Below are 15,035 nucleotides of genomic sequence, written 5' to 3' on the forward strand. Positions count from 1 at the left end.
CAGCACACCCTCAACATCACAGCAGGATTTTTGACCCTCACTCAAAATGGCAAAATGCAATGTGTGTTTAATATGTTATTGTTAAAATCATATGCTTTTGTGTGAGTGTTTGTCTGTTTTGGCAGGTCACTGCGTAGTGTGGCTCTCTGACTCTCACAGTTTAAAATTTTGGCTCTTTGTGTCGAACTTGTTTGCCACCCCTGCTCTGGGGTCGAGTAGTTTAAGCATCTCCCCTTTACTCCATTACATTTCCTTATACAATTATTTTATATACCACAGATCAGTGAAATCATCCTGTGTTTGTCGTCTGACTTACTTCATTCAACATGGTATCTTTCAGTTACAAACATGCTATTGTTATAGCAAATTGCATTATTCATCATTCCTTTTATCTGCAGAGTATTCTATTGTATATATGTACCACATCTTCGTAACCTATTCATTTGTCATTAAACACCTAGGTTGATTCCATATCTTTACTATTGGACTCACCTCAGCAATGAACAGTGGTGTGCACACATCCTTTTGAATGAATGTTTTTAAGTCCTAGGGATAGATACCAAAAATGGAATTGCTGTCTTTCATTGAAGCTCAATTCTAAAGTTACTGAGGACTCTCCATAACATTTTTTATAGGAATTGAACCAGACAACATTCCCACGAGTAATGGATGAGAATTCACTTTTTCTTTGGTGTTTAGTTTTTTTCTTTTTTCTTTTTTTTTCAAAACAGTAGGTATATTTGAATGAGTGAAACTTAGTGCCATTCTGAAATTTCTTAATCTGTAAGATCACCTTTAAGGTCATTTTTATAAATTAAGATGTGGATGTTCCATTATTCAGTGTGTATTTTTTTTTGTTTGTTTTTGGTTCACAACTGCTCTTCGCTCAGAAATTACTCCTAGTAAAGACCATATGGAATACCAGGGATTGATCCTGGTCAGGTGCATGCAAGACAAATGCCTTACCTTCTGTATTATCTTTGAGTGTGTATTTTAAGTTAAAGAGAAATATACTTTTTAATAAGGTGCTAGACTCCCATAGTTGATTTCTTCACATCAGTATTGGTTTCATTTTAACTTTGTATTTTTATTCGAATTAAATTTGACTTTAGGGTCATAAAACATCAATTTAAAGTTAAAACCTAGAAGGCTAGATGTTTTCCTGTTGATACTAAGGCTGACCACTATATTTTAATATAGGACACAATTGCTATGTTTGTAACAAAGTTGTTACTAAAAGAATTATTGGTACTAAACTTTATATTTGAAATACTGTTTTTTAAAGAACATCTTTCTATTTTCATGGAGTGACTTTAAGGGTATTTTTTGTTGGAATTTATTGATTTTTAATTTTTAGATCATGCTATTTTAGTTGCTATTTAAACTTGATTACATTTTTTGTGAAATCCTAAAGCTAGCAAGTAGTTTTAAGTTTTGAATATTTTTTTGTAGAAGCAGTGAGTAAAATGTTTCCTGTTTTATTTTACTCACCCCTCATGTTTTTACTCACTTTTTTTTTTTTAAGTTCACCTATATGTATCTCAGAAATAGATGTTAAACGGTTGGAGTTAAGAAAAAAATGTCTCTCAGTCCACCCCAATTTCTTGAAGTACGGGAAGAAAATAATTCAAAGCTTGTGGAAAAACAACAGTCTCAAACTAGTTCTGCAGTTTTAGAAAATCCTCTTCAAAACTTATGCTTGGCATCACAAGAAGTTCTTCAAAAAGCTCAGCAAAGTGGAAGATCAAAATGTCTCAAGTGTGGCGGTTCAAGAATGTTCTACTGCTATACATGTTATGTTCCTGTTGAAAATGTACCCATGGAACAGATGCCACTTGTGAAGGTTAGTAGGAAATACAATGATTTGAAAGTAAAAAAAAAAATAGGGCCAGAGTGGTGGCGCAGCAGTAGGGTATTTGCTTTGCAAGTGCCTGACTCAGAATGGACCCATGGCTTGTTTCCCAGTATCCCCTAAGCCAGGAGCGATTTCTGAGCACATAGCCAGGAGTAATCCCTGAGCTTCACTGAGTGTGGCCCAAAAACAAACAAAACAAAACAAAAAAAGATTTTAAAGAAGCCTCATATACTTTGATAGAAGTGGTAAGTTTGAAATTATATCATTGTAAAAATAAATTACATTAGCAGAAACCTTAATCCTGTAGATGGCTACACTTGTTTTTCTCATCTTTGGAAAGAGACATATAGTACCAGAACACTTGGTACTGTAAGAGAGAGATTTCTAGATTTCTTAAAGGTACCTACAAAATTATCCCATGTTCTAATTCACTCTTTGAGAAAATATTTCTTAAAGAAACTAGGTGTGATTTCTTTTAGCATTGCAATTCTTTGACTTAGCTCCACTCTATGTGTGGAGATATCAATATCAATGACCAGAACTAAAAAAAAAAAAAAGCTAGGACATATTTGATAGGTATGCAACACTTCTAGTTATTGCTATCCAATAAAATTAAAAACTTTATAGGAATTTCAAAAAATATTTTTGCTGAGATACAGAAATATGAGAACTTAGACTCAGTGCTGTATGATTTACATACTTTAAAAACAGATTCTGTGTTAAATGAGTTGGAAGTGATTGTCTCATTATCGGATTAACAATATCAAGGGAAAAATTTGAATGTGTTTTGCAATTATAACCATTGTTGGTATTTTGGTCATAAAAAAGTGTGGCTTTCAAATGCAGAGTATATATTCAGACCGTGTTATCTTGTTGTTTTAACTTTAAATATTGTTTTAACATAAAAATTAGAATATTAATATTTTGTTCATAGCTTCCATTGAAGATTGATATCATTAAACATCCAAATGAAACAGATGGCAAAAGTACTGCTGTACATGCAAAACTCTTAGCACCTGAATTTGTAAATATTTACACATATCCTTGTATCCCAGAATATGAAGAAAAGGACCATGAAGTAAGTAGCTTTTTACATTATTTTATAACTCTTTACATAGAATATAAAAATGACTTCAAACTCTTTTGTATTTCTGAACCTTAGATTTTTTCTTAATGATATCAGGTTGTCTATATACAAGAACCTGTACTAGCGCTCCAGCTCATACATAAAAAAATATTTTTCAGGGCCAGTGAGGTAGCGCTAGAGGAAAAGTGTCTGCCTTGCAAGCGGAAGGACCGCGGTTCGATCCCCCGGCATCCCATATGGTCCCCCCAAGCCAGGGGCAATTTCTGAGCGCTTAGCCAGGAGTAACCCTTGAGCGTCAACTGGGTGTGGCCCGAAAAACCAAAAAAAAATTTTTTTTTCATATTAAAATTGTACATGCTTGTTAAAGAAAATTTTGGAAATAGAGAAAATAGAAGGCTAAAATACCTGATTCTACCAACATTTTCTTATATTTTTGTGCATAATAAATATTTTACCTGGTATCATTTTTTTAATGAAATGTTAAGATATCAGACTTTAACATGCTGCCATAATATATGAAATTATTTTTCTTATTTCTTTTGGATTTTGAGCCACACCCAGCTATGTTACAGTCACTTACTAGATATATGTGGGGAACCATATGTGGTGCTGGGGATCAAACCGAGGATTGCCAAACAACCTAACTATATCATCGTTCCAACCACTCATTTATAACTTTTGTTTTTTGGGTCACACCCAGCAGTACTCAGGGGTTACTCCTGGCTCTACACTCAGAAATCGCTCCTGGAAGGCTCAGGGAACCATATGGGATGCCGGGATTCAAACCACCGTCATTCTGCATGCAAGGCAAATGCCCCACCCCTATGCTATTTCTCCAGCCCCCTTTATAACTTTTGAAAGTAAAATTTCTAGTTTTACATTTTCACTATTTTAACAAATAATTTAGAATATTTTGATTATGTGTACATATTTTATATTCACAAGTGAAATTATGTCACCAAAGGATATGAATGTCCAGGACTCTTGATTTGAATTATCAAATTGCCTCCAGGAGTTATACTACTTAAATCTACTATCAGTAATGGTATATTGAAGGCACATCACAAATTTGTTCATTAGCATTGACTATATTATTTTCTTTTTTTTATTTTTATTTTATGTTTCTTTTTCTTATTTTATAGTTAAAACTTGTATTAATTGGATATTTTTCCATGGTTCTTTTATAAAGTACATGCTTTGCCTTTTATCTAGGTATTAGTTTTGTGTTCTTTATTCAAGATCCAAATCTATCGATGGGTGAATACTTATGTCTTTAATAAAGCATATATGATTATAAGTTTCCAGAGAAGAACCAAACACTTCACATATGTATTAAAGAAGCACTTGCAGTAGAACCTAATTCTTATTTTGCAGATATTCAGCACATTTTATTTCTTATAGTTGTAAGTTATTCTAAGTCTTCACTTTGAAGATCATAATAACTTAGTACTTACATTTTTTTTCTTCAGGTTGCACTTGTTTTTCCTGGGCCTAAGTCGGTCTCAATAAAAGAAATTTCTTTCCATCTGCAAAAAAGGATTCAAACTAATATTGGATGCCAAAATGATGATCCTGACAGACCATCTGTTAAACGCAAGAGAACTGAAGACCAGGATTTTAATGACAGCAAGTACAAAGGTGCACCACTGAAAAAAGTTATATTTATAGATAGCACCTGGAACCAAACAAATAAAATATTTACTGATGAGAGACTTCAAGGTAAGAGGGAAAATATGTTTGTTATTTCCATTGTTCTTTTTTCCACAGATCTTTCCCCCTTCAGGTTCTGAGGATTTTCCTGTTTACTTTTTTATGTTTTAATTATTTTTAGATTTTTAAAATTACTTTAAACACTGTTGTTACAGGGTTGTTCAGATTAGTTGTTTTTTTTTCCCCACAGTTACACAGTTGTTCATGATTAAGTTTTATTCAACACAGTGTATAACATCTTTGTACATTTCCTGCCACCAATGTGTCAGTTTCAATTTTAGATGTATTGAAGAGGAGTTAGAATGATAGTACAAGAGGTTGGATGCTTGTCTTGCAACCTGACTTTGTTTAATTCCCTGTACCACATATGTCTTCGTTCCCCACCAGATGTGATCCCTGAGTATACAGCCATGAGTAAATCCTGAGCACTGATGGTGGGGCCCAAAGAAACCAAACAAATACAAAATATATATAGGAAGAAAACTGTCATAAAATACCCAGACATTTGCTACATTCATTTCTCTTTCTCATTATGTATATGTATATACTTACAGAGTTCTATATTTGTTTTTACTCTGAATTTAAGTTGAAGCTTTCTAACACTTTCCTCTTAAATTCATATATGTACATTTATTTATTTATTTATTTATTTATTTATTTATTTATTTATTTATTTATTTATTTTTGGTGCTTAGGGCACATCTGGTATTGCTCAGAGTTTACTCTTGGCTCTTTGCTCAGTGATCACTCCTGGTGGTGTTGGGGAAACCCTATGTGGTGCCAGTATTGAACCTGGTTGGTGTATGCAAGGCAAATGCCTTCTCCACTGTATTTTCTCTCATGGTGCCCTCTTATGTACATTTTTTAAGAATTAGGGACATTCTCCTGCATACATGCAGTATTGTTACCACTCTAAGAAAGTTTACAAAAGTTCTATATAATCTAATAAATGGTTTATTTTCATATTTCCCTAGTAGATCAAAAATATCTTTGATAGGCTTTTTCCATTGACGGAACATGTAGATACACATTCATTTGATTATTGTGTCTCTAACCTCTTTTAATGTAGAACACTATCCTGTTTTGGTTTCTTTTTTGTTTTTTGGTTTTTTTTTTTTGTTTTTGGGCCACATCCGGCATTGCTCAGGGGTTACTCCTGGCTGTCTGCTCAGAAATAGCTCCTGGCAGGCACGGGAGACCATCTGGGACACCGGGATTCGAACCAGCCACCTTTGGTCCTGGATCGGCTGCTTGCAAGGCAAACACCACCGTGCTATCTCTCCGGGCCCCTGTTTTGGTTTCTTATGACTTTTGTCTTATGTTGAGGACTGGTTAGTTATCTAAATGCTTTATTACGATTTGATATATTGCAATATTTTTTGCAAGCGTATTTTTATATAAGGATACTTTTAGGGTTGTCCATGACAATTTAAGTTCATATCTATTGCTTTGGTATTATTATTAGTATCCCATTTATTCTTTTTGTTTGTTCGGATCACGCATGGCATAACTCAGGGTTTCTAATGTCTGCACTCAGAAATCGCGCCTAAAAGGCTCAGGGGACATACGAGATGCTGGAGATTGAAGCCAGGTGGGCCATGTGCAACGCAAACACCCTATCCTCTGTGCTATTTCTCTGGCTCCTTCTTATTTATGTTCTAAAATGAACCTGATTTCTCTTATCATAGAAAGTTTTATACTTACTGCATCAAATCCAAAGGCATACAGTGTAAATTTCTCTATTATTGTTGATAACCTTAATAAATTGATTAAAATGGTGATTGCTATAACTTTCCATTATAGAGATTTATTTTCTTCTTTGTAAATAATAATCATTTTTGGGAAAGATTTTGAGAATATGAATTATCTGTTTCCCAATTGCTTTTCATTTAGTGGTTTTAGTATTCATTGATATCTCGTGCCTTAAAAATTTTCATAACAAAACTATGAAATGTTAATTTTATTATTTTACATGAATTAGCTGACATTTTTATGTAAAGAATTTTTTCTTTTCCCTTTCTTGTTCTTTCCTCAGAACCGTTTTTGTGAGTACTGTGGTTTTAAGATTTTCTTTTAATTCAATATATTATAACCTGTCATGCTTGTATTTCAATGCCCATATTGTCTTAAATTTTGCCATTGGGAGTTCTTCATGCCATTTGTGGCATGGTCTCATATATTCCTTTGGTACAATAGAATACTCAAGAGTTTCCTTTTACTTTTTTCGTGCCCCAGATCTAGAGTCAGTTATTATTCTAAGGAGCTATGGTTCCTTTTAGTGAGGACTGATCTTGGAAACTGAGATCTGCTAAATTTACTAGCGTTATAGCTACTGCTGTTACTACCAGTATTACTACTGTGGCTAAATCCTCATGCCACAATCTCGAGGGAAAGGGGGGAGTGGGTCTGGAGCAAGGCCATCCCAGGAAATAATCTAAACCAGGCTGGAGAGAGATGAAACGTGTCTGGGAACCATTTGTACATGTGGAGAGAAAATGAGAGGCCAGTTGGGAACACAGTAGTTTTTGGGAAGATAGGACCATCTTCATGGGTACAGAATAGGTTGATTAAAGAGCCTATCTAGAAGTTCTTCCCACCTAGGTAGGATTTTGATATGTAAAGGGGAAGCTAAAGTGGTTAAGGGTGAAGTCTGATATGCCATACCAATATAAGGTCAAGACTGATTACTCTGACATCTCTCCCTCCTGTGATTACTAAAATGCAGAAATATGAGAGAGGAGCTAAAGGGGTGATTTCGTTTTGCATAGGCACAGTAAAAACTGGGGAAATAAAAGAGAAAAGCATTTAGCCTAAGAGCAGGGTGGACTTTCCCAGGAAGCATCTGATCACATTTCCAGTTGCCGGCTTTAGACACTCTTAAGTTTGCCTACCCCCCCAAAAGTCTTTTCTTTTAGGTTCCTACAAAAGTTCTTCTCGGGGCCGGCGCGGTGGCGCTAGAGTTAAGGTGTCTGCCTTGCCAGCGCTAGCCCAGGACAGACCGCGGTTTGATCCCCTGGCGTCCCATATGGTCCCCCAAGCCAGGAGCGACTTCTGAGTGCATCACCAGGGCCCAAGAGTAACCCCTGAGCGTAATCGGGTGTGGCCCAAAAACCAAAAAAAAAAAAAGTTCTTCTCATGGTAGTGGTTGTAATCAGGCTCTGTAATAAAAGCTCTTGGGTTTTTCACAGATCCTATGTTGTTGTCAGGACATCATGAAGCATGCCCTGGTTTATCAGATGTTGCCAGGGCATCACAACAAATGCCCTGGTCCTATGTCGTAAGAGTGGCATAAAGCTTGCCTTGGTTGCAAATCATTGCCAGGGTGGCACGAAGCCTGTTCTGGTTTCAAGTTGTTGCCAGGGTGGCACAAAGCCTGTCACGGTTCTGATGATGGAATCCAAAGGGTGGGGGTTTATGACTGATATTAGAGCAATAGAAGCCTAAGTCATGTCAGTATGACAAATGTTCAAGATAAAAGTCCCACCTACAACATATAAATTTTAGTTCCCCTATAGACAGGAACTCCTTTCTTGTATAAGATTTCACCATTTTACTGTGGAAAAGAAACGCAAAAAGAAAAAGGATAATGCCACGAAGTACTATTGGGCACCAGGTGACTATGACTAGGTTGCAGTATTTACCTATCCTTCAGTTAACGTCATGCTCAATAATTTTTGATACATATTATAGTAAAAACACTGTTCCCCAAGAAAGAAGGTCATAGCACAGTTAGTCCAGCTAGAGGGGCCCTCATGCTGAATATCCACTAGAGGGTCATGTCACTCATTTATCGTTGGGGATCTTCTTAAGACCATGTTCGAGTACCAATTGTGAAAATGCCCCACATGCCATATTTCTATCTTGGGTGAGCATTTTCGAAAAAGGCTCGCCATGCATATTAATAAACCAAAATAGGCATGAAGGAGAAAGTCATTGAGTTGGGTGGCTTCTCCCTTCTTGGTCTCTGGGCTTGCCAAACCAAAAATCTCTACCAGTTCAAATTCAACTGGGAGGGGGAGGGTTGAGTGAGAGACAAAAGTACCTATTATCAAGCTAATCTAGTTTAGGTGGACTTTTATATGTCAAAGGAATGTATGAAAAGAGAGGAAGCTGGGAACACCTTTGTTTTGGGTAAAAACTGTTCTAACAATGCGACTACTACTACTATTTCTATTGCTTCTCTTACAGGGTACTACTACATTCCTGTCTTTTCTGCTCTTTTTATTTCTACATCATTGTTTCAATAAATAGAACTGTGAGTTTTAATTCAGGTAGAACATTACAGGGATTTTCTTTATTTGATATATGTATATGTATATGTATTTTGTTTGCTTATATATATATATATAGGACTAAGCTTTTATGCATAAATTTTAATGTACATATACACATGTAAATACATATAGACATTCGTATATTAAAATATATACATAAAAGTTTAGTCCCTCAGCTAGCCATAGGACCCCTGGACTGACCACTTAGTCCAGGGGACTGAGATCCCCCACTCCAGACTGGTATTCAGGGCCGGGCCTGGTAAATCGGGCCCTGTGGGGAGGGTTGGGGAAACAAACTCCTGTCTTACGCAAGCTGGACCCCATTCAGGGGTTCTTTTCTTACTACTATTGCATTTTCTTTTTTTTTTTTTTTTTTTTTTTGGGCCACACCCTGTGAGGCTCAGGGGTTACTCCTGGCTATGCGCTCAGAAGTTGCTCCTGGCTTCTTGGGGGACCATATGGGACGCCGGGGGATCGAACCGAGGTCCGTCCTAGGTTAGCGCAGGCAAGGCAGGCACCTTACCTCCAGCGCCACCGCCCGGCCCCTACTATTGCATTTTCAAAATGCGCCCGTGCGACATTTAACTTTTAACTTCACCCAAAAATGTTCTTATATCTTGATTGTTTCTAGAAAAAAAATGGAATGCTCTAGATTTGGAGAATAACAAATAGGTCTCTAAAATCAGTATATATGTAGACGTGACTTCCTATACAGTGGTCCTCTCTGACTACCAAGCCTAATTTATAAACAATTCAGCTATATAACGTATTTAGCCCCTCTGATATATTGCCCCTCCCCCACACCAGAGCCCCTGTTACTCCCTCACCTCCCAATCTGGATTCATTATCTTCCCCTTAATTAACTCTCTTTACCCTCAGTTCTTAACTTGTTAGGCACCAAAACCGACCTCCTGCCCCAACACATTCTGCCCTTTCGCACACCCCTACAAAGCTCATTATTGCTCCTTAACTCCAAACACTAATACCCCACATTTACTCTTTTTAACTTCAGTACTGCACAGTCCTAATCACAGACCAACATCATGCATTGGATTTAACAACCCCAACTATTTCAAAAGACATAAAATGGACACACATGTCTTTTGAATATTTTATGTGTATTTTCTTTGACAGCTATAACTCTTACTAAGTACCCGTTTACAGTGACGATTCTACCAACTTTTTATCTTTTCTTCTCTTTGTGAGCTGTTCAATAAGGAATTTTGGTGAAAGAGTCCCTCTGTTTAATGCTTATGATTGAACCAATGTCATGGGGATTGTTGGACTTGTTCTTACGGCCCCCATATATGTCGATAACGCCACGTGGCATTGTTCCTCGTTTGCATAGGTACATTAAAATGGGAAAATACTATACATACAGATAAGTTCTTATCTAATAGAGATTGGAACACACAAATCTTGTGGTGCAATGGGACCTTACACTCTGAACATCAATCTAATGACCAGGCACAGGCCTCAGAAGAATGCGCATCCTCCATTCACCCCTGAACCAGGGAAACTATCTACGAAACATCCAAGATTTTATATACCAATATCTGGAAGCAATCCTCTACCAGGGATGTCCCTACCACAGCTCTGACATCGACCTGCTCAAAAGAGACTTCCCTTAACACACAGAAGACTTGACAACAACAACGACCTGCTTACAGGACAGGGCTCTCTGCATTGCCCTTTAATTGTGAGGTGAAACGAGAGGACGCTCCGCACCATCCTGACTGCAATGTAGAATATGCAGATTCTAGGATCTTTAATACAGAAACATGATACCAACAACAGATTGTGTGAAAAATAAAAGTGTAATGGCACTACAGACAATGACTTGGATTGGACAAACTAGTTTGCCTGGAGCCTAGAGTTGGTCTTATGCCAGGAAACTTCAGGGGTAGGGTCTCCTAATATTTAGGCCAAGGCTTTTCCTTTCCTTGTCCCTCATATTTTGGTGGGCCTATGCAAACAATAATTGCCACTCTAACACCGTTTTTACTGTGCTCCTTTGACTCTAATCCTTAAGAAAAACAACCCACTTAAACTTTTGAGGTTAACTTAAACTAATATGCATGTGCATGGAAATGTAAAAAAGTACTTTGCCTTCAATGTTTAAGGAGTTACATAAGTTTTATGACTTTAGATTGCTTTGTGTGCTACTAAGAAATATTTTGTACTACAATCTGGGGACTTGTGGGACAAAGTAATTGTACATGGGTTTTATTTTTCTTAATGATCTTTGGCTGAAAGTTCAAAGTTCAGATATCAGCAAGGGGATTTCTGAGAATTCTTTTATGGGTGATTGTCCTTCCACTGTAACTTTACCTTGTCCTCTTTCTTTGCATCTTTGTTCTCATAATTAAAAATTAAAAGAAAAGTTTAGACCCTTATAATAATGATAATAGTGATTGAAAGTTGTATTTGCCTAGATAGTAGTTATTACCATGAAGAAGAATAGAAGTTCATATTACCTTTCCTGTTTTCTTGTACTTTATTCATTTGTTCAAACTTTCTCAGTAATTTACCTGGAGATTTTAGATTCATTTTCAGCTTTGATGGATTTGTTTGTATGACTTTTCTGCTTAGAAGGCAAGAGCTCTACCTAGTTAGATGAAGTCATTTCCAGAAGTAAATTCAACCTGGAGAGCTTTCCTCAGGCTACTGTTGAAAATTTACATCTAGAGAAAGTTCATGACATGTTTTGGAGTCTGATTTGTCTAATTAGGCTGACACTGTTATCCAAGGGACAATAGTAGATTTAACCAGTTAAAATGTATATAAATCTTAATACACTGTTTAATATAAATCTGTGTGTGCTTATATGTGTATGAAAAATATAACAGAAAGAGTTAAAAGGTGTGGAGTGTGTGTTTGTGATAGACGAGAGAGAGAGAGAGAGAGAGAGGGGAGAGAGAGAGAGAGAGAGAGAGAGAGAGAGAGAGAGAGAGAGAGAGAGAGAGAGAGAGAGAAAGGTATTTGTGGACCAAACAAGGTCTCACACAAGCAAGTCAAGTACTCTACCGCTGAGCTGCGTCTCATTTTTCTTTATAATTACCTCATATGGTAGTTGAAAAGAGCAAATAAAACAACGTAAGCGAAAACACTTGAGAAAACTATAAAAGGAATTATTGAGGTACAGTTTAAAATCTGTTTTCAGAGTGCCTCCATTTGTGCTTCAGTCTGCTTAAAGCATATTTATACAAAATTTTTATTATTTCTCCCCAGATCACTAAGAAAATATATTTCAATTCTATAAGTTATCACAGTCTTTAAGAATAATTTCTTAATTCTCTTAAAATCATGAAAGAAATAGATTTCAGGAGCCAAGTATCTCTACATATGTCCTTAAGCCCTTATTTCTTCTGGCTCTTCACTGCATTATAGGGAAGTAATTAGAGCTGCATATTTATAGTTTCTGTATATGTGAAATGCCAATTCTCAAATAAACCTGGCTACTTTATAGGAAGTGATCATTGCTTGTCATATATCATTCCCTTAGGTACTAAAAACATTTCATAATTGAGGACCTTAAGCCCAAAAAGCAACTTGACTTTATTTTAAACCCTCAAATATAGTAAATTAGAAATTATTATAAATGCAAAACTTTTACTTATTTAATGAGGGTAAAGAGGGTTAAATAGAGAGAAATTACAGGATGAGCGGATAGAAAAGGACAGCAATTGTGTACAAGGCAAATGCCCTACCTACAGTCCTATTACTCTGGCTCCCACATCAAGATTTCAAAATTAAATTATCCCAAGGAAAATATTTTAAGCTCAGATTTTTTCTCCAAACCAAAATTTTTCTGCAAACCTAGGAAGGACTGCGGTTCGATCACCCAGCTTCCCATATGGTCCCCCAAGCCAGGAGCGATTTATAAGCACATAGCCAGGAGTAACCCCCCCACCCCCCAAAAAAAAGAAAGAAAACAACAGCATTCTTTTTTTTTTTCGGGCCACAGCCATTTGATGCTCAGGGGTTACTCCTGGCTAAGTACTCAGAAATTGCCCCTGGCTTGGGGGTGGACCATATGGGACGCCGGGGATCCAACCATGGTCCTTCCTTGGCTAGTGCTTGCAAGGCAGACACCTTACCTCTAGCACCACCTCGCCGGCCCCAGGACAGCATTCTTACCAGAGTGGATGAGAGTTCCTTTCTCACCACATCCCCACCAACAGAGATTGTTCTCATTGTTTTTGATATGTGCTATCAGCACTGGCTTAAGGTGATATCTTATTGTTGTCTTCATTTGGATACCCCTAAGTAATGCTGTGTATGGCCCCAAAACCAAAAAATAAATAAATAAATAAAAGTGATAGTCCAAAAGAAAACTCTTAACAGTTCTAAGAACATTTTACTGCCTATCTCTCACAGTGAATTGCAGAACAAAATTTTAGTTTATTAAAGAAAAGAAACCTTTGTAAAAATTGGTAAATTTGACCTAGAGAGAGAGATGTACTGTGGGTAGGGCACTAGCCTTGCATTTTATCAACCCAACTTCAGTCCCTGACATTTCATATAGTTCTCAAGCACTGCTAGGAAAGATCTCTGAGTACAGACCAAGAATAAGTCCTGAACATTACTTTGTATAGCTCAAAACTCAAAAACTAAAATAATACTTAAAAGTTGGTAGATTTAGTTTTGTCACAGGCTAAGATAAAAAATAACACTAATAAATAGAAGGTACAGGTAAATATCCAGTTGTAAATGACTTTTAACCTATTGCTACAAGGTCCAAGACTTACTTGAAGTAATTGAAGATGTATATTTTATTTTTATCTTATATTGCTTTTGTATATGCCATATGTTAAGAAAGCATAATAATTTGAACAGGAGGATTTTGTCTATGCTCTTTAAAAATAATTCTTAGGGGGTGAGGGAGGTGGGAGATGGAGGATTTGGGTGGTGGGAATGTTGCAATATTGCATTGGTGAGGGCAGTGTTCTTTTTATGGCTAAAACTCAACTACAGACATGTTTGTAATCATGGTGCTTAAATAAAGATATTAAAAAAAATTCTTGGGGCCGGTGAGGTGGTGCTAGAGGTAAGGTGTCTGCCTTGCAAGCGCTAGCCAAGGAAGGACAGCGGTTCAATCCCCCGGTGTCCATTATGGTCCCCCCAAGCCAGGGGCAATTTCTGAGCGCTTAGCCAGGAGTAACCCCTCAGCATCAAACGGGTGTGGCCGAAAAACAAACAAACAAAAACTCTTAAAAAAAATTCTTAAAAGGGGCCAAAAAGATAGTACTAGCTATGTGTGTGGTTGATTCTAGTTCAATCCTGGCATTGATTATGGTCTGCCCAACTGCCTGAGTTCTGCCAGGAATGATTTCTGAGCACAGAGCCAGGAGTAAGCCATGAGAATAGTTGGCTATGGCTCAACATCCTCCCAATTCATTATTTGTGTCTTACTCTAGAGACTTCAGAGAAAATAAATATATTTTTCTTCTTTTGTTTTTGGCAGGATTGTTACAAGTTGAATTGAAGACAAGAAAAACTTGCTTTTGGCGCCATCAAAAAGGAAAGCCAGATACCTTTCTTTCCACAATTGAAGCCATTTACTACTTCTTGGTAGACTATCATACTGAAATATTAAAAGAGAACTACAAAGGACAATATGACAATCTTTTATTTTTCTACTCTTTTATGTACCAGTTGATAAAGAGTGCCAAAGGCTCTGGTGACAGGGAAACAAGAAAATTTATCCATTAATTTTTAAGAAGATATGTTATTTTATTTTCTTAAAAAATCAATAAACGAATGCTTTGTTTATTCTTAGGAAATATCTATATGCAATCTATAAGACCACTTGAAGAAATAATTTCATTTGTCTGTTTTTCAAAAGAAATTTAACTCTGGTGAATGTTTTAGAGATAATATTTTTTAAGAATTCATTTCACATGGTAATTACTCATTTGACCTATATCTCATTGGTTTGTTTTTCTGATTTTTCCTTCGGGCTATACATACTGACACTCAGGAGCTCTTCCCAGTTGCAGGCTCACGTGTTGAGTTCCCTGTCCTTGTGGAATTAGTGTTGGGGACTGAAACCCAGACTTCCTGTATGCAGAGCATGAACTCAGTTTATTTACTTTGGGTCTTATTT

General features: G+C 36.6%; 1 protein-coding gene across 1 annotated transcript; it reads left to right on the top strand.

The window, feature by feature from the left end:
- Positions 1 to 1,529: 1,529 nt before the first annotated feature.
- DTWD1 (DTW domain containing 1) lies at positions 1,530 to 14,726 on the top strand. The gene is made up of 4 exons (XM_049781477.1): positions 1,530 to 1,843; positions 2,790 to 2,933; positions 4,412 to 4,661; positions 14,394 to 14,726. The coding sequence occupies exons 1-4, from the start codon at positions 1,580 to 1,582 to the stop codon at positions 14,639 to 14,641; spliced, it is 906 nt and encodes a 301-aa protein (XP_049637434.1). The 5' UTR covers positions 1,530 to 1,579; the 3' UTR covers positions 14,642 to 14,726.
- Positions 14,727 to 15,035: the final 309 nt, after the last annotated feature.

This window comes from Suncus etruscus, chromosome 10 (assembly GCF_024139225.1).
Source record: "Suncus etruscus isolate mSunEtr1 chromosome 10, mSunEtr1.pri.cur, whole genome shotgun sequence".
Classification (NCBI taxonomy): domain Eukaryota; kingdom Metazoa; phylum Chordata; class Mammalia; order Eulipotyphla; family Soricidae; genus Suncus; species Suncus etruscus.

Bases quoted from the DNA above. Each gene is read 5' to 3' on its own strand.
- DTWD1 (XM_049781477.1), top strand. From the start codon at position 1,580: ATGTCTCTCAGTCCACCCCAATTTCTTGAAGTACGGGAAGAAAATAAT. The intron at 1,844-2,789 runs GTTAGTAGGAAA...TTTTGTTCATAG, and splicing joins AACAGATGCCACTTGTGAAG to CTTCCATTGAAGATTGATAT. The intron at 2,934-4,411 runs GTAAGTAGCTTT...TTTTTTCTTCAG, and splicing joins ATGAAGAAAAGGACCATGAA to GTTGCACTTGTTTTTCCTGG.